General features: G+C 33.6%; 1 protein-coding gene across 2 annotated transcripts in view; it reads left to right on the forward strand.

Annotated features, from left to right (window-relative positions):
* Positions 1-237: 237 nt before the first annotated feature.
* The window catches only part of LOC141400731 (putative methyltransferase NSUN7), a 617,414-nt gene continuing 591,395 nt past the window's right edge, over positions 238-26,256 (forward strand). Inside the window, exon 1 of one of the 2 annotated variants that reach the window (XM_073980175.1) lies at positions 238-486. In XM_073980175.1, the coding sequence (XP_073836276.1) occupies positions 293-486 (194 nt within the window). In that variant the 5' untranslated portion in view covers positions 238-292. The remainder of the gene's footprint in view (positions 487-26,256) is intronic. The other variant, XM_073980177.1, reaches the window with a different exon arrangement.

The raw sequence follows: 26,256 nt of genomic DNA on the forward strand, positions 1-26,256 counted from the left end.
ATTACTTTTATAAGCTACATTAGCATAATATTTTGTAACGGCAATCGATAAATGGTTTTGCTTTGGATCCAATTCAATAAGTGATAGGTGATACATAAATTGATGATTGCATGATAAAGCAGTTCGTTTATACGTATAAATATATTTGTGTTTGTGCTTTCCATAGATATTAAATTGGTGTTAAGCACGAAAAGTTGTAATGTTCCTCGTCGGGTATTTTGTCCTTTATCGAAATTTAGTTCAAACACAATCTTCAGTATAAACGGTTTGTTTTTAATTACGGACGAACACCATGAGCAATAACCTGTTCTTTTTAAGTTTGGCGGATATATTCTCGGTATATCCCAAAATATTTGATGAGCTAGTAACGAAACGCGTGAAAGTATCTAAAATATATTTGCCTAGTGATACTGATTGGCAGGACAAAATGTATTATATGTTGTTGGAGGTACAGAAAACAGTTAACGAAGCTTTGGAAAGTGGACAGTAAGTATTACACACTTCATTCAGTTAGCACAGTCGAACTTATCTATAACCTGCTGAGAACGAAGAAAATTCGTTATGTTTCTTAGAGCTGTTCTATTTTAGTAGATCGGTGAGAAATACTAATTAAGTAATCCATAGACAAATAAAGTTATAGACAACGGCAGCTTTCATTTTCTCATCCTAACAGATGTCGCACAAAAAGTTTTTGCGTTTTCAGCTGGTTCAGCTTTTGTGTTTGCGTGGTCAAGTCACTCGACTTCGAAAACAAACAATGCATTTTTCATACAAATGACTTGCTTTTTCGTATATTTTTTTGCATCATCATTGGATATCGGATTTTCGCATGTTTTTATTTCTTATCCGATTGGACAAATTTTGGATCTAGGCGTTTTAAGGGCCAATTTTTCGATATTTGGGGTCATATCAGAAACATGCACAAAAACATGCAAAATATGCAAACAGTTTGGTCGAAAAAGCCGTAAAATTGTGAATAAGAGTTGAAAAATCGTCAAAAATGTGTTCTAAATGAAGATTGTTTGCCATTTAATTGAGATCCCTTACGACAGTGTGGTTTAGGGTATAAAAATATGATATTGTAATACCATTTTTTATTTTTAAACTATGCAAAAATATAAAATTTGATAATATATCAAACATTTTATATAAAATTCAAATTGCACTATCAGATCAAACAAAGCCTGGCCAACGAGTTCAGGACTAAGATACCACGGATGATTTATCATTTTGTATTTCTTTGTGAATGCCTTTCGTATTTCAATATATCTTTAATGCGGTTTGGGTCTTGTTATGGATCTAAAAAATATTTCTGAATATCGTTTTCACTATTTTTTGTATTAAACTCAATTTATTGTCTCTATTGCTTTTCAACCTATTGATTATGTTTACCCAATCTATTCTATATTATATCTATATGAACATTATCTTGTTCATTATACGTTTTGTAAAATCAATAATCCACACTCTCGTTTATAACACTCAGTTGTTGTCGTGTGGGATACCAAATAAACAAGACAAAAACGTTCTGGGGGCTTTAAACCAGGCTCGAACGATGAAAACACAAAGTGCTTCTACTGCTTCTTGTTCTTGGGAAGTCAGCTGGGAAGTAGTTTTAAAACGATCTCGACTACATCGAACTTAGATTTGTCAATCGCAGACTATTCATATAGAAATCGCTTGAATGTGTTGGGTTAATGTCCGGATGAGCTTCCAAAATTGCTGTTCTCTCATCTTGGAGAACGCATTATTTTAGTTGTTCGTCATTTGTAATTAATTGGTTGTAATCTGTGATGAGCTCGAAGTTGTTTACCATCCTTTGCGCCTCTTGGTAGTTGAAGTTCTGCGGCCAAGTTGCAGGTTCTTTTTTACAAAATTTCAAGTGAATGTTTAATCTCTTGAACAACAAGTAAGTCTCACTTTTAATTACGTCAGGTAGACCTTTTCTAGGAATTTCGGCAGTTGCTCTTTTGTAAGTTTGGGTCGAATATTTCTGGAAAAATTTCCATCTTTGCTTTGGTAAGATTTTTGTCGCCATTTGCCTCTTTACGGCGTTTTGCACTTTAGGATCAAACAATGTCATGCTAACAAGTTCAGGACTAAAGGCCTTAATAATAATAAAAGAATAAAGAAGGCCGAGCCAATTTTCGAACAAAGTTTACCTTTTCTTTTTTATTCATTTATCAGAAGCAAGCAAGGCGAGGCAGCTTATGTACCCAGGCCTTAAGATACCCCAGATGATTTATCATTTTGTTATTTCCTTTTTCTAATATTTGTTTGTCAAAGTTTTCGTATTTCAATAGATTTTTAATGAGGTCTAGGTCTTGTTTTGATGCTAAACACATCGTAGAATCTGAAGGACCATTTGTCCCGAAAAGACTCAAGCGTGGCTTCAAGAAAATCTTAAACATGAAATTGTCATTGGTGCTGGACCCCTGTAAGGTGTCCTATAGGAACGTTACTCGTATCATTTTGGCTACAGTGGAAGCTCTCGGATACGAACTCAACAAATATAAGATCTCTAGAAGCTTTATCCGAGAACAGCGGAGAATAAACCGTGAAAAACGCACGCAACAACTTCAAGAAAATCTTAAGATACCTCAAAATGAGGCTATTGCCAGAGCAGAAAGATCGGGTTGCTGTTCTGGTATCACATGGGGGTAAAGAAGAAGTCCTAGGTGTTCCTGAAACTGATAGTAGCTCAGGGCAGAAACTAGACCTAGCAGTGTACGGATGCCTTGAGGAATGGGATCTAACCAGCTCCCCAGCTCGAGCAGCAGTAAGATTCTCCAACTCGTTTCTTGAGTTACCGACAAGAATCCGTAAAATTAAAATGCTAATAAATTCGGTAATTACCGACATTTTTCGGTAAGTTAGCTACCAAAACAAAGTGGCCCTAAAGTTTTACCGATAGCAACTGTGTTGCCAACATTGAACTTTTCATTCATAATTTTGCCTTTTAATTTTACCGACATTTGTCGGTAACTCAAAAAATGAGTTAGAGAATCGCACTACAGATGTTAGGTCGAGAGCTCCTGTACCTGCGTGCAGACTTATTAGAAATATTGTTGGGAGGGATTTTTGACTGCAAGTTTGACATCAACCAAACATATTCAAACGAATTCTATACGAATAGTCTGCGGTTGACAAATCCATGTTCGATGTAGTCGATAATGTTTTAAAACTACTCCCCAGCTGACTTCCAAGAACAAGAAGCCGTAGAAGCATTTTGTGTTTTCATCATTCGGGACTTGTTTAAAGCCTCCAGAACGTTTTTTTATTTCTTTGGGATCCCACATGACAACAACTTAATGTTATAAATGAGAGTGTGGGTTATTGATTTAAAAAAACGTGTAATGAACAAGATAATGTTTATATAGATATAATATAGGATTGATTGGGTAAACATAATTCATAGTTTGAAAAGGAATAGAGACAATATTCAGATATGCTTAGCTCCAAAGCAAGACCTGCACCACATTGAAAATGTATTTATAAAACAGTTGCATTTTTCTGCAGTTTATTACAAAAAAAAAAACAGGGTTGCATCTAATATTATGGTGTTTTCGTGCGTTGTTTAGAATAAATGACGCAGCTATCGTCATTTATTTTTGTATGGCGAATGACGAAAAATATTGCGTATTTTAGCGAATAAATGTAAAAAACATATTTCGTCTTTCTCATCCACCTTTGGTTGACCACTCATACAATGAAGCCGTAAACTGATTGTCATTATTATTGTCGTTTCACTACATCATTGATGGGAGTAATTGATCTGATTGATTTTGGTTTTATACCGTATACATAAATTTATGCTTATACTAAATACTTAAATTTATGCTTTAAATATAATAATTTTTTACAATTATAACAAATTATTTAAATTTAAATTATTATTAGAAAATTTGCATTCATTCCTGGTTTTTATTTATATAGATTGTGGGAAATTATGCACACCGAATATCTCTACGAGTACATACCAAACATACTTGCGTTGACAAAATTGTTTGCTATGATTGCTATTTTTAGCTAAAATAAGAATGTTTCTTCTTATTCGTAAAAATTCCTCAACTGTACCCACTAGAAAATGTAAAACCATCCACTCGCTGCACCACATTGAACATTTATTTATAAAACAGTTGCATTTTTCTGCAGTTTATGACAAAAAACAGGGTTGCTTCTAACAGTATGGTGTTTTCGTGCGTTGTTTAGAATAAATGACGCAGCTATCGTCATTTATTTTTGTATGGCGAATGACGAAAAATATTGCCTATTTTAGCGAATAAATGTAAAAAACATATTTCGTCTTTCTCATCCACATGTGGTTGACCACTCATACAATGAAGCCGTAAACTGATTGTCATTATTATTGTCGCTTCACTACATCATTGATGGGCAGGGACGTACGCAGGGGGGGGGGGGGGAACGGGGGGCCCGGGCCCCCCCCGAAATGGTTTGGTCGAACAAAATTTTTTAAGCTACTGTAACTAGTTATTATATTTTTTTTTTCATAAAAATGTTTGTATATTTGAAGATTTCAAATTAAAACTTATATTTTCTTAAGTTTCTGAACAGAAAATGTACATCATTAACAAGTTTTGTAAGAAAATATTTTAAAAATTTTTGTTTGTAAGCTGTTTTTGAGAGAAGCTTCAAATAAAATCTGAATTACTTCTTCATGTCATATCATACCATTATCAATGCTAATTCCTAATTCCCAGCTAACAATTTTTTCCGATTTTTTTTCGAATTCGGAATGAAACTCTGCACAAGTATGCGATTCTGATGTCGAATTCGTTCAGAAATCGGAACAAAATTGTGTGAAGGTGCCCACGAATTCGGAAAGTTTTATCAGAAGGAATATTAGAGTTTCTTTCCGAATTCTGAACTAATTCGCAAAAAAACTCGAATGAAAAAAAGGGAAATTTTAAGGGAATTTTCGATTATCTGCACAATTTCGGAAAAAACTCGGAAGGAACGTTCGAAAATCGGAAAAAATTCGGAAGATTATCGGATGTTTGATCCGATATTCGGAAAAAAAATTCGGAACATTATTGGATATTTAATCCGATATATGGAAAAAAAATCTGAATATTTTCGTAAGGTTTTATCCGAAAATCGGAAAAAATTCCGGTGATTTATATTTCGGAAAATGTTCGGATGTTTAATGCGAATTTTTTTATTCTTTATTTCACCATACACAGATCAAAAATTCTTTCAGATTATGTGCAGAGTCCTCGGAAACTAATCGCAAAGAAAACAAATCAAAATTTCCCTTCCGAGATTGTGCAGAGCACTCGGAAAATAATCGGAAAGAAAGGTTACGAAATCTCGGAAAAAATCTGATATCAGAGCCATCGGCAAAAATTGTTGGCTGGGTATACCCCATGTGTATTATTTATTCGAACTGTATAGAGCTCTCGAGGCTTAAAACTCATCCGGTTATAACAAAAATAACGAGTTCAGTTATATGGGAATGGAAATATATAAAAAAATCTATTGAATAAAATGACTCTCGGTCCAAGTTATGGATCTCGTAATGTTTTGTCCAAATTAAATTTAAGTCATATCGGTACCTCCGCCATAAAAGTTCAAAAATGTTCACTAAAATGGTCGAAGGGACTAACCGATTCGGTCTAAAATCGAACCTAATATGGTTCGCAAGATTACTTCCAAAAGTACATCAAGGTCCAAGAGAATATGTTTGGACAACATCTTCAGGTCTCTTATACAAGTCTAACATAACTGCAGTTTAAAGACTGGTCGATGATTCATTGGACATTTTGTAATCTTGTATACAGCGATATCCTACTTTTCGTGGACAAGTTTATGCTTCCTGAAACCAACAGAGATATACCCTCAGCCTGTGTATATTGAAACAATTTTTTCCCAAAATACGTATGTATTTACGGGGTTTTAAAAATTGTTGGCGTTTGAACAGACAAAAATGTTGATTAGGATTAAAGATCAAAAGTATTGCGGAGGAGATACTAAAAGGAATGGATCGACATTGACCGTTATGGAAGTGGATCTCCAGCCGCAACAGGGGGTTTTTACACTCTTCGGGCTGTTTGCTCAAGAAGTATGGACTAAAAAAACTTTTACCATTGTAAATGAGGCAGCGAATGCAAGTTGCTTTCAACAAAAATCAAAGTGATTCGATATCAGGTCTTAAAGTGAACTTATCCGAAATTTTGTGTGGGAGGTACCGGATAGAGTGGACAAATATAGTCCATATTTGAACCTGATCTATATCTGGTAGATATATTAGGATGTGTAAAGTATAGACCAATTCGGCCACTCCCTTCAAGAGTTACCATACGAACAATTTTTCCGAACATTTTTGAACTTCATTCATTTCCTGTTTACTTCCTTCAGACAAAAATCCTACCGCTTTATAAGGTGGAAATGGCTCTTACGAAACTATTTCCCAGACAATTCCCTCGTCAAGGACTCAAAGAAGTGGGATAAAAGCCAATTTAAGGGTAAGTAAGCGCCGACTATGGAACGACAATCACAGGGTATCGTTTAGAGCGTCATCGAGGGAATGAGAGGAAGCCAAAACTGTGGCTTTAGGTCCCAAAAATAAAATAAATTCGTCAAATTATGGGCAAATTTTGGAAAACGTTATGTATGCCCTAATTATCAAACTTAGAAGCAATAATATGTACAATTGAAAGACATTTGATACTAAAAATGAATTAAAGTAAATTATTTCTAAAATACATAACGATATATTCACATATTGTGTATGAAAATTACCTTAAATAACCTTTACTTATATCGTTCTTAATTATGTGGCCAGGTCGATTTATGACTATTTTGACAAATCGTGTTTTCTTTCATATAAACGAGGGAGAATTAAAACATGTTTTGGCTTTATTTGAAAGTGCTTACCGTGTACTTTATTTACAAATTTTGTTCCATATAAATATTCAAATATTTGGAACGTAGCAAGTCAAATACTTTTTAATACGATGTCGTTCTTAATTATATGGCCGCCACTGTACTTCAATAAATTTTACATGGCGACATTACCGAACGTGGCCCGATATTGTCTATTTTCAATTCTAAATATCCTACTCTGTAAATATTTAAAATTGTATCCTTAGTCCCAATTTACATTAAACGATTTTTCTTGCGGCAATTTTTTTCGTTCTCTTTTAAACTTGCCTCTTGCGTTTATACAGGCAATTCTGTTTCTGCAAGTTTTGTTTTCAAAACAATGAAAATAGTGTCAAAAACGAAAAATATAAAAGGAATTGCCTGAAAATTGCCGGTACGAGCAATTTTTTTCCACTTCCATACCCCTTACGTGTCTCTCCTACAAACTGAGACTTGCCGCAAGTAAACTCGCCTAATGTAAATTGGGACTAAATATTATGAATTCTTTCTATTGAATTTATATACTTTGTACCATTATTTCATATAAAATATAGAATAGAATATAGAATAGAATATGTGCCAAAATTTCCAGTCCATCGGACAAAAATTTACCGAGATATGAGCTTTCGAAGGGAAACATTTATTGTGTTTTGTATGTAGCATAGAAACTAAAAACGCCTTTAGCTCGAAGTGGCACTTTGTATGTTTTTGTGGGACTATTGTACACATAAATCATGTGCTTAACCGAGAGAGTCTTTAAAAAAACTGCTGACGGAATCAGAAAAAATATCAATATTGTACGGTGTTTTGTTTTTGTTAAAATCGAAATATTGATTTTAACTGTTCAAAATTTTTAAAAATTAATTTTTTTAATTGCTTTTCGATAATGGACAATATTATTAGGTTCGTAATGATCCCACAAAAATATATGCTGATCGGTTTATTCTTTTTCAAACTACAGTGGGTACCGCAAACTGCTTTAGTAAAAACAGTGCTTTATAAACGGGCATTTGAATGTAAAATTTTTCAAAAAAAAGAAGGTAACTTAAGGTTTAATAGATTTTTAATAAAAAAAATGCATGAAAATGGCTTTTCTCATGCTTATAAGTGGCCATAACCCCCTAAAATAGCTTTACGTAACGCTACACAACATTTGAATTTTTCATTATTTTTGGTCAAGTTGTGCCCCCCCCCCCCGAAATGAAATCCTGCGTACGTCCCTGTTGATGGGAGTAATTGATCTGATTGATTTTGGTTTTATACCGTATACATAAATTTATGCTTACGAATATACTAAATACTTAAATTTATGCTTTAAATATAATAATTTTTTACAATTATAACAAATTATTTAAATTTAAATTATTATTAGAAAATTTGCATTCATTCCCGGTACTTTTCGGCCACAACAAGTCTTTCGGCACAGTTAATAATTCAAATCTATTTGAAAAACTTGAACTATTTAACTTCTTCGCCTGTGCTTGCCACCTTATAAACTCACACATGAGCAATAGATCACAAACCGTATTTTATTCCAAAAAGTTATCCTCGCAGTTATTTGTTTACAATGGCGTTCCCCAAGGATCAGTTTTGGGTCTCCTCCTATTTAGCATATATAAATTATCTTCCCGACAGTTTAAACCACTGTCAATGCCATATGTATGCAGACTATGTTCGATTATATCCGGGAGCGAATACAAGGGACTTGCAAACAACCTTTCTTAATATTAACCATGAATGGCTGAAAACAACAATCTGAAGGTAAATCCATCTTAATCAAAATGCATTCATATTGCGAGAAAAAAAATCAACTCAAATCGATTTCTTAAAAATTAATGCCGCTATCTAATCTTGGCGTGGTATTTAATAAAAAAACTTTCCTGGTCAAGTCACATTGATATAGTTGCCCGAAAAGTACATGCAATGTTAGGCAATTTTTGGACCATCAAATCAGCCACTCCCATGGAAATTCACATACTACTAGCAAAATCTTACTTAATTCCAACACTCCTGTATAGCTCCGAAGTTTTTGACAGCTGTGACTATGTCGATCAGGGCAAACTAAAAGTTAACAATATTGCAGGATATGTGTTTAATAAAAAACTCAGATTTTGCCTATAACATTTTTAACATGTAATTTGAAAACTACCTCAAATATAGGAGTCTTGTATTCTCGCATTAAGTTATTACGAACAACGAACCTGATGAGGTCGACTCCTCAACCTCATCACTAAAATGCAGCCCAAGAAAAACTAAGGAAAAAACCCAAGAAAAGAAAACACTCGGGCTGATGTTGTCTGTTTGATGGTTTTATAGAGACTCAATTTTATTTTAATACTTCGATACAACTAGACCTTAAATCTCTAATCACTAAACAATACACATGCACTTATTTACTAATGCACGATGTGCCTAAAGGTATATGCACTCCACGCAGTGTGTGCGTTGCGGGTGATAAGGAACAAAGATATTTTATTACCGACCCTTTCTATTTATGGCCGACAGCTGTTATGTGTAACGATAAACAATTCTACAGAATTGTCCAGAACCATCTCATCATATTAAACGATTCGTTCTCAATGAAGAACTGTAAACAAAGTGAGTTAACAGACAATTTTCTGTAACAACTTGCGTAACCAGACATACCCATTTGAAAGGAATTTGCTGCTGTTCAAGTTTCTGACTATCGGGTTTCCAAATTTCTACCAATATTTCAAAAACTTCACGATAACTGTGGGATACAATTCCATTGTCAGTACGAAGATGTTGAAATTGATTATAAGTAGAGGAAGATAAAAACTGTGCGTTCAAAGGAAGAACTGCATACAACCTGCCAAGTGCATTGGAGGGAAATAAATTTCTATATCCCTCAACGGTATTTCTTTGTTTGCAATGTTGACATTTTGTTGTGGCACTTTGTGTTGTTGTGGGTACTTCCGCATATAGAAGTATCCTAGCAAACAGATGCGTTCATAGGTTTTAAAAATATGACATTTTAAAAACATAGGAATGGCACGTTCCAGAACATTTTCTGAACATTTCATGAAAATTGCTTCATTACCATTCAAAATATAACATATTTAAAACAAGTAAGCATGAACTTTAAACTCATTAACAAAAGAAACTTTTGTTGAAATGCGCCCAACCAAACCTGGAATATTTGTCAATACAATTCAAGTAAAAAACTGAAAAAGCGGAACGTACACCAGCCTATTTCGTATTATTTTAAATGTTATCTTATTTTATATATTTACTAGCAGACACCGGTCCGCGTTGCTGGCCCGTCGTAATGAGTTTTATTGTCAACTTTTTATGGACTTTATGCTTGACAATTCAAAATTTAAATTTATCAACAGATTTTGTCTGTAACCTTCCTTTTCTCTTACGGATTTTGTCGGATTTTTTCGCCCATTGATGCTGTTTATTCTCTCTTCCGCTTATTGAGATTTGTTTGTTATGTTTTAGTTTTTCATGGCTGATTGACCGTTGAACCTCACGATTTAAGGAAATTTGTAAATGTATCGTTTTTCCTAATCGTGGGCGCAACCACCGTTGTCTCGAAAATTAATTTTCAAGCCGATGCATTCATAAGTTTAGCAAATATAGCGATTATAAAACAATAGGCCACCGAAATTCGTCTACAAATATATAGCATTTTGGAACACCGGAACGAAAGAAATTAGGTTCAGTTGCTTTGGAAAAACTTTATTGAAAAGAGTGGGTGTGGTCATCAGTATTTAATATATAACATATTTAAAAAAGTGGGCGTGGCCTGTATTTTGGCTCCAAATATGTACCTATGGTACACACAACCCCATTGCCTCCCAAAATTTCTGCTGAAACTGATATAATCATAAGTTTGGCTTATACATATAGCTGTTAAAAGAAAGGCGTGGGGAAAGTACCCCATCTCCTCCGAAATTCATAAAAAATACATAACAACGGCAAATCTTGAGTTTTTCTTGCAAATTTCATGGAAATTGGTTCAGTAGTATTGGAGGTATAATATAATTAAAAAAAGCTGGCGTGGTCGGGTTTTTGGCCCCAAAGAAGTATCTGGATTGTAGATTAATTAAAAAATAATAAACCGATACAATCGTAATTTTTGCAAATATACCGTTTTTTTTTTTAAAAATCGCATCCCATCCCTGTCCATTTCAGGAAAGGCGGTTCAGTAGTTTTTGTAGAAAAGATTAAAATAAAAAATTTAAAAAAAAAATTGAGCGTTAAGGCAGGCGCGGTCTAATTTTCTTTGCATAAAAGCCTAAGTTGGGTTATGACGAACATTTCAAAAAAAAAAAAAAAAAAAAGAATAATCCAAAACGGTCCAGCCGTTCTAAACTGATGCCTTTACCAACAAACAAAGTTTGATATTTATATAGATATAGCATTTTTAAAGTAATAGCCTATAGGGGAAGTACCTCGCCCCTCCGAAATTCAACAAAATTTGTAGCCCATTTTAACCGGGGCCATCTCTGTACATTCGCTGACAATTTCAGAAAAATCGGTTCAATAGTTTTTGTAGAAAAGATAAAAATTGAGCATTGAAAAAATTGGGCGTGGTCAAATTTTCTTTGCATAAAAACCTAAGTCAGGTTATGGCGAACATTTCACAACAAGAATTATCCAAATCGGTCCAGCCGTTCTAAACTGATGCCATTACCAACGAACGACATTTTTATTTATATACACGCAGAGAAAAAAATATGTTTGATCCAACAATATTCCAAGAGCAAAATATGTATTGTTAACATATTGTTGGATTCCTTATATAGTATTGTGAATCCAACAATCGTTTTTGTTAAATCCAAAAATAGTTTGTGTCAACTGAACAATATTTCTCTCTTTTCTTCGAAAATTTTTTTCTCTTCTCTCGCTATTCAATGCCGTGTTGAAAAAACAATTTTGGTGAGTTGTGGTGTTTGTATGACATGCTGCCTTTATCTTTGTTTTTGTGTGTATGTATACCAACAATGAGACTCTTGTTTTTATTTGTTTCTGTTTTGTTTCATTCTTCTTCTTTATTTCATTCTACTTTCCTTTTCATGTTTGTTATGGTGTTTAATTATTCCTATGTTGTGGTGGCTGCTTGTGGCTTTTTGTTTGTCTTTGTTGTCAGCTAAAGTAGCAAACCATGTATTGCGTTCATCAATGCTCGTAATATTATACGCGATATTTATATCAAAGTTGTGTGGAAAGTGTATATGAGAAGTATATACACTCAAATCAAAAAATTTAGTATCTGGTTTTCAGGGCTGGCAATATGTTTTGTAAAAAATTTAGATTATGATTGTTCCTACAATCGGTATTGTTAACGATTTTTACAATATTGCGGAAATTCTAAAGTTGTTTTTGTTTTCTATGTTCGGAACAAAAGATGGTATTTTTGGATTTGGATTACAATGTTTGTACAAAACAAACACATTTTTGGAACCAAAATAGATATTTTTGTTCCAACAAAACCGAAAAATATTTTTTCTCTACGTGTAGATTGTGGGAAATTATGCACACCGAATATCTCTACGAGTACATACCAAACATACTTGCGTTGACAAAATTGTTTGCTATGATTGCTATTTTTAGCTAAATTAAGAATGCTTCTTCTTATTCGTAAAAATTCCTCAACTGTACCCACTAGAAAATGTAAAACCATCCACTCGCTGCATTCAAACAGTATATCGTCGAGGAGAGAATTAACACACAACCGATAATTTGAAAAACTGAATTTGAATTGACTTTATTTTTCATATGTATTCACAAAACTTATATTATAAAATCAAAGCATACTATATTATTTATATGTAAACGAAATCAAAGCATACTTCTTATATATATGAAAACAGTAAAGTACATTTGGCTAAAGTATATTCTTTGATAAGGCATACTCCTACAAATACAAGTCCGTAATTAGACAAGCCGTTGCCAAATACTTCAGTAGCTATTCTTAGAAAGTATCTATACTTTAGAGCAAACCCGTTCGTTAATATTGTTAAGGTTACGAAGTTTTTTGGCAAATCACCCACACGCGACCCGAACGCAAACTAAGAGAACAAATGTTTTAATTTTTTACTTCAGTCTTGTACTGAATGTCATGCAAGCAGGTTGATGCCGCTTTTTTTTGGGTACACTGAAAAGATTTTGCAGTTGTGCAGCAAATATGTGGAGGGAAGAATTTGATAATGATTTTTTGTTTTGTATTAATATTTTTAATGACGCAGGCTGCCTCGTCTGGCGTCATTATAATACGCATACAAAATATCATTTAATGACGGGAAATGAGCGAAAAAAATAATATGACAGCTTAAAGATAATTTAACAAATAATAATAGGAGTCTTAATATTATAAAAGACAAAGGCAATTATGATAATGCCACAATCAAGGCCTCATATAAGATTGCTTTGGAATTGGCCAAGAAATGTAGACCTTTTGATGATGGGGGGGGGGGGGGGGTTTTAAAGTAGTTTTTATGTCAGTATTACCTTTTTTGGAGATACATACATATGTTCCCACAACATCCCCGAAGGGACAAGTGTGACTTCTCTCATATCAATGAGTGCACGCCGATTCATATTGGCTCAATGATATGGGACCTACTTTTTTTATCGCCGAATCCGAACGGCGTGTCTTACGACACCACTTGTAGAGAAGTTTTTCATGGCTGAAATACTCAGAAAATGTCGCCAGCATTACTGAGGGGGAATTATGCCACCGTTGTAAATTTTGATGTTGCTTGGCCTGGGATTCGAACCGCAGACCTTCTGAGTGCAAGGCGGACGTGCTAACCTTTGCACCACGGTGGAGATACTGGTATAAAAATGGAAGACATTTTCAAAGTGGTGCCTTTATCTCGGTCCACAATAGTCCGCCGCACCGAGTCATTAGGGAAATTCATAGAAAAAATGTTTTTTTAGGCTTAGAAAGTCTTAAAAATCATTTTTATATACAATTTGTTTTTTCTCTCAAAAAAAAAAAAAATAAATAAATAAATAAAAAAAAAATAAAATATGAAGAAAAATACTCTTCAAATTATGAAGTTATTTATATTATTTTTAATTTAAGTTATACAAAGCGAACACGCCAACAATAATTTTTTTTTTCATTTCACACTCAATATGAAAATCATCTCCCTGTTCTGTCAGTGTAATTTTACCCACACATAAACAATTTAAGCGCTCGCTCTTCTTTTACCCACACATAAACAATTTAAGCGCTCGCTCTTCTTGGTCGGCTATGCTTTAGAGTGCTAGTCTACCGGTCGGAAGGACCGTGGTTCAATCGCGGACAGGACCAATGTGGTTTTTCTTCTTTCTTCATTTTTATTTTTCCGTTAAAAACATATTCTCTTTTTATGGTACCAGTATCAGAAAATTTGTGCGCACGATAACTCTTGAAGGGAGTAACCGATTTGGCCCACACTTTGTACATACTGAAAGTTCTACCAGACATAGATGAAGTTCCAATATGGACTCAATCGGTCCACTCCTTCGGGTACCTCCCACACAAAATTTAGGAAAAGTTTAGTTTAGGACCTGCTCTCGAATCGCTTTGATTTTTGTTATAACAACTTGTATTCGCTGCCCCCATACGACGGTACAAGTTTCCTGAGAAAATAACCTGAAAGGAGCAAAAAACCCTATGACACCGTGTGTAGTGGTTGGAGCGCAAGATAAATCTCGAACGGATCTGTCAATTCGGTCCAAAATTTGGCCTTCGTAATATTTTGTCCAAATATAGTTTAAGTTCGAAGTTAAACCATATCGGTCTACTCCTTCAGGTACGTCCCTCACAAAAGTTCAAAAATGTTCGGAAAAATTATGCGCACGATAACTCTTGAAGGGAGTAACCAATGTAATCCATACTCTGCACATCCTAATATATCTACCAGATATAGATCAGGTTCGAATATGGAATATATTTATTTGTCTACTCCTTCTGGTACCTCCCACACAAAACTTCGGATAAGTTCACTTTAACCTACTCTCGAATCACCTTGATTTTTGTTGCAGCGATTTGCATTCGCTACCTCCATTAGTTTTTTCAGGGGCACGTCCATATTTCTTGGGAAAACATCCGGAAAGGTGTAAAAAACCCTATGTCACCATATGTGGCTCTCGAACTGTTCTACCGATTTGGTGCAACATTTGGTCTTGGTCATATTTTATCCAAACTTAGTTTCATGGGGCAACACCGGTCCCCAACTTCCGGTACTTCTCCCCAATATTTAAAAAATGTCACTAAAATTTTAGGACGATATCACCTGAATGGTGCAACCAATTTGGTCCAAACTTTGGATCTCCTAATATTTTGTCAAAATTTAGTTTAACTTCCAAATTGACCCATATCGGTCCTCCCTAATGGTAGCTTCCCACAAAAGTTCAACATTTGTGTTAATTCCTAATCCACATTTTTGCCGGCAAGTTCAAATTTTCAAAAAGGGCCACAAAATTCTGAAGAGACTCTAAATACATTCGACCAGTCCGCAGATGAAAGTTTCAATTAACATTAGCTGAGGGTATATCTCTGTGGGCAAAGCCGACTGACACTTTTTTACTTGTTTTTTGCTAGTTTATAGATAAACTTTTATCACTCAAAGGATCTGAAAAGAATTGTGGGTCACACAGACTATCGAAGCGATACGTATTCTACCTGTTCTCATAACCACAATCGTAAATTCTTCGTATTAAGATAAGGCTTGGCATGAATAACTTTGTAAGGTTGATGCAAGCATAGTTATATTCCCTTAGATTTGCCTACTTCTCTATATGCATTGGTGGCAATCGATGTGGAATTTTTCTACTTAGGGCCATCGTTGTTGTATAACAATTAAGAAGAGATCGCCTTTCCTATTGAGGTGATTTTCCTATATTGCCAAAAAGAAAAACCACTGGGCCTTGTTACCAACCAGTGTCCATATAATTTTGGTCAAATTTGTATATTGTGTGAGCTTACACGTGTCCAACACCATCTGTTGTTCACCAGCATCTTTAGTCCGCTTTGTTCCAGAAATAGATGATCGTATGATCGTGCCCACTTCCCTTTATAAATTGAATTCCTGAATTCCCGTTAATTAGGCGATAGCACGGTAAAACACTGATTTAACCATGTGTCGTCAACACCTGCCAGTAGTCGTCATTGCAATCCGAAGACTTGGGGTTCGAATCCCAACACCGGCGAAAATTGCATAACTTATATTTAAAATACCAGACAAGGAGTCAGATAAGTTTTTAACCCTTTCAGTAGTGTCAAAAATAATTTCTGCCCATGTAAAAACATTGTTATATGTTGTCAAATATATTCGACAAATGGACTGGGAGGGTTAAGTAAAAACCAGAAGTATCCCTGCGGGACTTTTCTCAACTGGTTGAAAAAATAGTTAGTTATAAATGCATTTATTCTACAACTTACTGCAAATTGGTTGAAAAGTCATCTATATATCAACCAGATTGAAAACTAAAAAAATGGACAACTCACTATCTCTGCATTACTTTTCAACTTATCAACCTGTTTTAAAATAGTCAGTTACAGAGCAATTATTCTACAACCAACTATAAATTAGTTGAAAAGTCATTTAGAGATCAACCAGTTGAATATTCAATAGTGTGTTTTCGACGCAAATAATTCTCATATACACTTTCGTAATTATTTCGATATAAATGCAACGTACAAATATACAAGCTAGTTTTGATAGACTCGACATATCAAAAAACGAACAACAAGGAAACATAACTGGGAAACAACTGGTGTCAAAATAAAAAGTCAAAGATAAAAGAGAAAATTAAAAGAAATACAATATGTTTTTTCACGCTTTTTAAGACATAAACACAATTTTTAAACTGACTATAAAAAGCCAACAAATAGTTAGATATAAATTAGTTAAAAATAATTGGTTTATAACTAGTTAAAGGTAGTGTAGAGAAGGAAAATTGCCCACTGCCTAGCTCATCCCCATGTTAAAATAGTTATTAGTCGTAATGAAAAATAATCGAAAAATAACCAGCTGTGGTTATTTGTAAACTAGTTATAAACTACTTTTAAACTATACTAGTTATAAACTACTTTTAAACTATATTATTTCCCCGCAGGGAAAAATTACACTTTCATTATCATCCTTTTAATAGTCCAAAAGGTGGCCTAAATCCATCACAAATCTTTAAGAGTATATTGATTGTATTGAATACCTCCAGAAATGTAATAAAAACGACATTACCATCCCATTCAAATTGCCAAAATAGTTATCATTGTTACCTAATTTATCTAATTTTATATAGGATCAAGATCCATTTAAATTATACCGGATTAGTTAGATAGCTCTTTTCTTCGCACAAAACAGGAATTCCTTTCAAATCTATGACTTTCCCATCTTGCTATTCTGTTTTATTTGCTTAATCGTATTTCGATAATAATTTCAAGATCCTTGTTCCAGGAAAGGAGTTATAGTTAATTTCCAAATATTTTTAAATTTAAAATTGAGGTTTTTTTGCCCCTTTGCTGAACATGTTAAGTCTTGTTTTGAAAAAACTTTAGCGTGTTATGTTATATTGTTATCATTCCACAGAACATTCATAAAATGAATTATAAATTGTATTTTTACTATACTTTCTCCATTTATATATTTTTATGAAGTTATTCTTTTAAATATATCTTGGATTAATTAACAAGATGAAACTCTAAATTAAAAATGTTTTCTTTACTGTGGTGAGGTAGGCTAGGGGGAAAAATAGTGCATTAGGGGTCTCATCAATATGTTGCCATTGAGACCATGGTAGGGCCAGGGTCAAGAGGGTGAACTCCGACTAACATCAGGAGTTCGTTTGTATAGATATCTAGGATTGACATACTGATCCCCTTTGTTTTGATCTGGACCAACTGGGGTATAATCTTTGGCCAGAAAAGTATTATTAGGGATATAACCAAAAAAAACCACCACATAGCCGTGTAGAGCATGAAAAACTATTATGAAATACGGTGTCAATTTTTCTCTACCGCGAAAAAAGTTTCCGCACCAAATGCATTGAAGTTCTGTAATGCATTTTTTAATTTTATCTGTCATAACAACATATTTGCTTTTCATTAAAATTTTTATTTTTTTGTAATCTAATTTAAAATCATTATCAAAGCGTTCTGGACCAATTTGTTCTCAAATCGCGCCATTTCGGACCATATTAGGATTTTTTGACACTATTGCAATTTTTGGTTTTTCTTTATAAACTCGTGAATTTTATGTTTATATATTTTTTTAACATATCGGACAAGAGAATATGGGGTCATTTGCAACGAATTCGCGACAGTTACAGGCTGTTTTTGTTGACTTTGCTTGTGAGAATCGTATTTGTTTTCTACAAAATTACAACAACAGTACCATATGGGGAATTTTGTCCTAATAATGAAAACGTGTTTCTAAGATCGATTCGGTGAAAAAAGTCTCCGCACCAACTTTGATTACTAAAACCCTTTTGATGCTTTTTCTACTTATAATTTTGAATTTGCTTTGTTTGAATAAATATTTATAGAAAAAATACAATTCTCACAGGCAAAGTCAACAAAAACAGCCTTTAACTTTCGCGAATTCGTTGCAAATTACCCCATATTCTCTTGTCCGATAGGTTAAAAAAATATATGTAAACATAAAATTCACGAGTTTATAAAGAAAAATCAAAAATTGCAATAGTGTCAAAAAATCCTAATATGGTCCGAAATGGCGCGATTTGAGAACAAATTGGTCCAGAACGCTTTGATAATGATTTTAAATTAGATTACAAAATAATAAAAATTTTAATGAAAAGCAAATATGTTGTTATGACAGATAAAATTAAAAACTGCATTGCAGAACTGCAATGGGCGTGGTCAAGTTTTCTTTGCATAAAAACCTAAGCGGGTTATGGCGAACATTTCACAAAAATAACTATCCAAATCGATCCAGCCGTTCTCAACAGGTGCCAGTACCAACGAACGACATTTAATTTTTATTTATAAAGATTAACAATTATATTTATAAGTCATAATTACAAATATAATGTATACCTTAGCTCTGGCTACTAAGGCCTTAAGCTAAACATACATACATACATACATATATACGAGCATGTTCTGGCATTCACCTCTGCACCTCACGTGTATCGAACACACCTAAAAAAATTTTTTAAAGAAAATAATTGAAAATTTCTACAAAAAATTGCATAGAACTAAAATTTAATTTGTTTTTTATGAGCATTAAAAAAAATTTTTAATTTTCTTAACAAAATATGATTTAAAAATGTATCTTTTCTTGAAGTACTAAATTCAACATGTACGCGTTCTTGTAAGAGTTCGTTTCTTTGTTTACGTCTGTTTCGTAAACAATCAAAAGAACAAAGCGTACATACCCACACACGCATGTGTATTCGTTGATGCGCTAACACAGACTGATATTTTTTCATTGTTAATGATGAAGTTTGAAAGCTGTAAAAAAGCTTTCCAAAGTTCTTTCGTGAAATATGAAAGCTCTTTTCACGAGAAATACAGAACATCAATTGCTTTCGCAGGTGAAGTGCATGTGTGATGTGAAATGGATACACGGTGAATTCCAGAACATGCCCGATAATTTCACGCTTTTACAAATGGAATTATAGAGGTAACATTTTGTAAGAAGCTTATTATTTCAATAAGATAGGTCTCATAAAGATTTTTTTAATATATTGTTATTGTTACATATATTGTTAAGAATGTAATTGGTAGATTTAAGTTAATTTAGACGAGTTTCTGTTAATTTAAGAATTTGAATTGTAACGTAAATTTTCATAAAGCATTTAGTTCATTTAAATAGAATTTACAACAACAATTAATCTATAAGAGTTGCCATCACAACTTTTCTTTGTTCCTTTGATCTTGTTATTCTTGTACGCCTTCAGTTCTCTCTCTCTTATTTATTTCTGCAACAACAAATATTACTGCAATTATGAAATTATTGCTTAGCCTTAATTTACACTGTTACTTAGCTATTGTTGTTGTACTCCTTCTTTCTATTTATTGTGACTATTCGATTATGCTTCTGCATTGTAACCCCTTCTCCTCTCCCTTATTTACTTGGACAGCCCCATTACTAGTTGTAAACACTCACCGGTCTGTTTGTATGGGCGTACATGTGTGTATTTGCCAATTGGTTAGCAGTTCGCCTGAACATTGTAGAAGCTCCTAGATCAAGGAGACTAGAACGGTCTATGTAGCAGCGGGCACATATATATGTATATATATATATATATATATATATATATATATATATATACTAGCAAAATGCCCGCTACTTCGTATGCGGAAAGGATATAAAAAAACAAATAAACAATATATAATATGGAAATGACAAACACTGAAAATTTGGTCGCACTAATACCAATTTTAATAAATATTTATTTTTATATTAGTACTGTACGTACCCCTTAAGTTCGATTTTCAAAAAGATCAGCCGTATCTCACCCTTACACATTAACAGCGAGATCACCGTTGCACACCAATACACACCCTAACTCATCCATACACGGACATTAATACAAAATAATTACAGAAAATTCCATAATAATTACAGATCTCAAGATTCCAGCTATATCCGTTCGTCCAATTCCAAATTGTACCAAACTTACTATCAAGTCGAACTCTTCGTACCCATAAGTAAGATTTTCCAAAACTACCTCAATCCTTCACTTTAGTAGTAATCTTACTTCAAAATTTCAGGATTCAAACTCTATCCGTTAAACCAAATTAAAATTGTACTAAATTTAGAACAATTTATAATTTTCGTACCAATTTTCAAAACTTCCTCAACGCAACAGGGCTACAATAATCATACTATCAAATTGCAGGATTCCACCGCTATCCGTTCACCTACATACAAATTGTACTAAATTTAGTACCATTTAGTGCTTTTCGTAACCATAAGTTTGCTTTTTCAAAACAATCTGAATCCTACTCTTCGACTGTAATCGTAATTCCAAATTTCAGGATTCCAGCTCTATTAATTCACCCGAATCCAAATTGTATCAAACTTAGTACCATTTCTTTCCCAAACAAAAATTTCAGGATTCCAGCTCTACCCGTTCACCCAAATCCATATTGTACCATATTAAGTACCATTTAGTACATCTCTTACCCATACGTACGACTTTTCAAAATTTCCTCAATACTACACTCCTACAGTAATCTTAATTCCTAATTCCAACAATTCAATTCTACTGTCCGGCAGTAATCTTAGTTCCAAATTTCAGAATTCCAGCTCTATCCGTTCATCCAAATCCAAATTGTACCAAATTTAGTACCATTTAGTACTTTTCGTACCCAAAGGTACGAATTTCCAAAACTATCTCAATCCTACACCCCTACAGCATGGCCGTTCGTGGGACTTGATTTGGTTACGAAGTTTTTCGGCAAATCACACACACGCGACCCGAACGCAAAGTAAGAGAGCAAATGTTTTGATTTTTTTACTTCAGTCTTGTACTGAATTTCATGCAAGCAGGTTGATGCCGCTTTATTTGTTTATTTTTGGGTACACAGAAAAGATTTTGCAGTTGTACAGCAAATATGTGGAGGGAAGAATTTGAAAATGATTTTTGTTTTGTATTAATATTTTTAATGACGCAGAATGCCTCGTCTGCAATGCAACAATAAAAAATGTATGTAAGCTTAGAAAGTCTTAAAAATCATTTTTATATACAATTTGTTTTTTCTCTCAAAAAAATTAACATATGAAGAAAAATACTTTTCAAATTATGAAGTTATTTATATTATTTTTAATTTAAGTCATACAAAGCGAACGCGCCAACAATATATTTTTCATTTCACACTCAATATGAACATCATCACCCTGTTCTGTCAGTGTAATTTTACCCACACATAAACAACTTAAGCGCTCGCTCTTCTTGGTCGGCTATGCCCTACAGTAGTCTTAATTCAAAACTTTAGGATTCCAGCTCTATCCGTTCACCCAAATCCAAATTTAGTACTGTTCGTAATCATAAATACGAACTTCCAAAACCATTTCCTTATTTCAACGCAATTTCCCAACCTTGATTCCCATACCAAATTTGAAGATTCTAGCTTTATCCATTAAAAATATGCAATTGGTACCAAATTTAGAAACTTTTAGTACTTTTCGTACACTTAGAGGTCGAGTTTCTAAATACCCTTTGGTACATCTTCCTAACTCTCCATCAATGACCATTCGTTCAAAATTTCTAGCTCTTCGCGTTTGCCTAATACAATGGATTCCATATTTAGTACACTTTAGCACTTTTCATACCTTTCTACGACGAATTTCCAAAAACCCCTTTACACAAAAACAAATTATACCAAATTCTGTACAATTCGATTTTCCAAAACAACCTTAATCCTTCTCTTCAATAGTAACCATAATTCCAAATAACAGGATTCCAGCGCTATCCGTGCACTCAAATCCAAGTTGTACCATTTGGTACATTTCGTACCCATAAGTACGAATTTCAAAAACTACTTCCATCTCAATCCTATACTCCAACAGCAGTCTGACCAAATTCCAGGATTCCAGCTCTATCCGTTCCCCCAAATCCAAATTGTACCACAGGTAGTACCACTTAGTAGTAATCCACTCCAATAGTAATCCTAATTTCAAATTTCAGGACTCAAACACTATCCGTCACCCAAATCCAAATTCTACCTCTTTAGCCTACCGCGAACGGGTTGCAAATTCTAACTCGTTCCGTTTACAAAAATTAATACTTTAAATTAAAATAAATAAAATTAAAATACTTAAAATTCAGGATTCCAGTTCTATCCGTTCATCCAAATCCAAATTGTAATAAATTTAGTACCATTTAGTACTTTTCGTACACATAAATACGAATTTCCAAAATTTCCCCAATCCTATGCTCCAACAGTAATCTCAATTTCAAATTTCAGGATTCCAGCTCTGTCCGTTCACTCGAATCCCTATTGTACCAAATTTAGTACTTTTCGAACACATAAGTACGAATTTCCAAAACCACCCTCATATCTCAGTCCTACACTTCACAGTAATCTTAATTCCAAATTTCAGGTTTCCAGCCACATACATACGTTCACCCAAATCCAAATTGTACTAAATTTAGTACCATTTAGTACTTTTCGTACCCATAAGTACGAATTTTCAAAACTACCTCAATTCTACACCCCACCAGTAATCTCAATTCCAAATTTCGAGACTCCAACTATATCCGTTCACCCAAATCCCCATTGTCCCAAATTTAGTACTATTTAGTACTTTTCATTCACATAAGTAAGAATTTCCAAAGCTTCCCCAGTCCTACACTCCAACAGTAATATCAATTCCAAATTTCAGGAATCCAGCTCTATCCGTTCACCCAAATCCAAATTGTACTAAATTTAGTACCATTTAGTACTTTTCGTACACTCAAGTTTCCAAAAACCCTTTGGTGCATCTTTCTTACTCTTCATCAGTGATCCTCAGTCCAAATTTGAGGAATCAAGCTCTATCCGTTCACCCAAATCGAAACTGTACCAAATTTAGTGCTATTTAGTATTTTTCGTACCCTATGTACGAATTTCCAAAACTTCCACAATACTAAACTCCACCAGTAATCTCAGTTCCAAATTTAGAGATTCCAGCGCTATCCGTTCACCCAAATCCCCATTATACAAAATTTAGTTCCATTTAGTACTTTCCGTACACATAAGTACTAATTTCCAAAACCACCCTCATATCTCAATCCTACACTTCAACAGTAATATTAATTCCAAATTTCAGGTTTCCAGCTCTATCCGTTCATTCAAATCCAAATTGTACTAAATTTAGTACCATTTAGTACTTTCCGTACCCATAAGTACGAATTTTCAAAACTACCTCAATCCTACACCCCACCAGTAATCTCAATTCCAAATTTCGAGATTCCAGCTATTATCCGTTCACCCAAATCCCCATTGTATCAAATTTAGTACCATTTAGTACTTTTCATACACATAAGTATGAATTTCCAAAAGTTCTTCAATCCTACACTCCAACAGTAATCTCAATTCCAAATATCAGGATTCCAGCTCTATCCGTTCACCCAAATTCCTATTGTACCAAATTTAGTACTATTTAGTACTTTTCGTACACATAAGCACGAATTTCCAAAACTACCCTCATATCTCAATCCTACACTACAACAGTAACCTTAATTCCAAATTTCAGGTTTCCAGCTCTTTACGTTCACCCAAATCTAAATTGTACTAAATTCAGTACCATTTAGTACTTTTCGTACACATGATTGGTAATTTTGCAAACCATTTTCTTTTAGAAGCACCACTTCCCAACCTTGATTTCCATACCAAATTCCTATATTCCTATAATCCCGGGGCCTATTATTGATTTCATTAATTATTTAGCGATTTCTTCAAATTACAGATTTTGAAATTGAATAGTTACAACTGTACATCTCCATGTACGATAAAATTCTTAATTGCAAATAAATCGTGGTAATATGCACAATTTTATTGCACTTTCATTGATTTGCAAACATTTAGTTATTACCAAAAAGTGAGGTCCATACAGTTTTTAGTTGTTGTTATTTCTGGCCGATTTCTGAATTTATTCCCCTAATGTTGTCTTCAACAGCAACTCATTTGTTCAACAAACCCAACATCATTTATTGAAAGAATTTTTGTTTTAATTTTAAATTGAAAATCAAAATTTTTACAAATGCATCGTTTGTAATCATCTTTTCTAACTGTATTTTAACGAATGAAAATCTTTTGTGCGACACCTGTTATGTGAAAACTAAATCAGGATCGGTTTGTATTTTTCGCGTAATTGATGTTTATATCATTATCACCAACTGCGACATCTGTTGCAATGGAAGATAACAAATGTCTTGTCTTTCTATTATTTAGTTGTTTACGATAAAATAAGTGCGCCTAGAAGTAAACTACAAAATTTGAAATTATGTGTGATCGTTTACGGTATCATGAAGTTATAGCATTGTTAATTTGACACATGTCTTGCAGAGGGCCAACTAAGTGAATAAGTACGTAATAATAATGAAAAATAAGGATTTTTGTTGTTGTTATTTTTTGTGGTTCCAGGACGAAAACCCGGCCTTATCTCGCACATTTGCATCAACAGTGACCCACTGGTAAAATTTCAAGCTCCTAGCTTTAGCCGTTTTGGCTGGGCGTTGATGATGAGTCAGTCAGTCAGTCAGTCAATCACTTATCACCAAGCTCATTTATATATAAGACTAGCATATGCCCGCTACTTCGTTAGCGGAAAATCCCCATGTTAAGAGTATTATGAACAGTTTCGTTAAGACGATACGAATACAAATGTGTTCAAACTGCTACCTGAGTTACGTTTTGTTTATATATGAGTTATTTTTGTTTGTTTTTTGTTTTCAGTCTAACAACCATTTTCTACACCGAAAGGCGTTTGGTAGTAATTCGAACGAATTTGATTTCGGATCGTCTTAGAAATCAAATATATTATAGTCATTCATTAACCATCATTCAAAACACAAATTTGGTTTTCACTGAACACTAATTTTAAATGTAAGTTATATGCATAGGTAAGGGTACTTTACACAAAAATACATTTCGAAATGTCATATTTTATTGGTATTTTTCCCATTGATCTTTATTAAGTTTCGCATATTAGTGGAGGGTCTTTTTCCAGCATTTTTCCTCAGATGAATCCATAAAGTTTTTGTAAATATGATTTACGTCTAGAATGTCTTGTCTTGGTAGATTTTATTTGTATTTACTTTTTTGATTTTCAGGTTCCAAAAACCACAATTTTGACGTTGTCGTTAAATAAGTTGTAGAAGATCTTCAAATAAACCTTAGAAAACTTATTTTACCTAATGCCAATGCTTCATATACAACCCTTTGCCATAGACAAATTAAATGTACATATAGACAAAGGAATGCTCTAAACAATGTTCGTAACATCGAGTTTGTTGACAGAACAACTCAATTAAAACTACAATAAACACAATTCTATAAAGTTACTTTTTGACGGAATCTACATCCTCGGATAAAAATGTAAAAGAAAATCTTGCAATTTTTCTCAAAAATCTCCTTAGAAAAATATTCAATATTTTGGTTTGAGTCTGTTGACAGCACACAGCATGAGTAATCTTTTGTCTATACAATTCGTTTGTCTTTGCCAGTACCATAACTTATAGTTCTCCGAAGTTTTCAGTATGTATTAAATTTTTATTTTCCAGGGTTGTAAGATGGTTGCGCCATACTTTTGGTGTCCCCTCGTAATAATACAACATAATGTTCATCTCATTAGAAAATATAACGTCATCAAAGTACTTTAAAGGGCTTGAAATCTTCTCTGTAGAAAATTCGTTTCCCTATATTTTACGGGGAGAGCAGTGGTTTTTCCT

This window comes from Musca autumnalis, unplaced genomic scaffold, assembly GCF_047663935.1.
Source record: "Musca autumnalis isolate F117 unplaced genomic scaffold, ASM4766393v1 scaffold_4, whole genome shotgun sequence".
NCBI classification, from domain to species: domain Eukaryota; kingdom Metazoa; phylum Arthropoda; class Insecta; order Diptera; family Muscidae; genus Musca; species Musca autumnalis.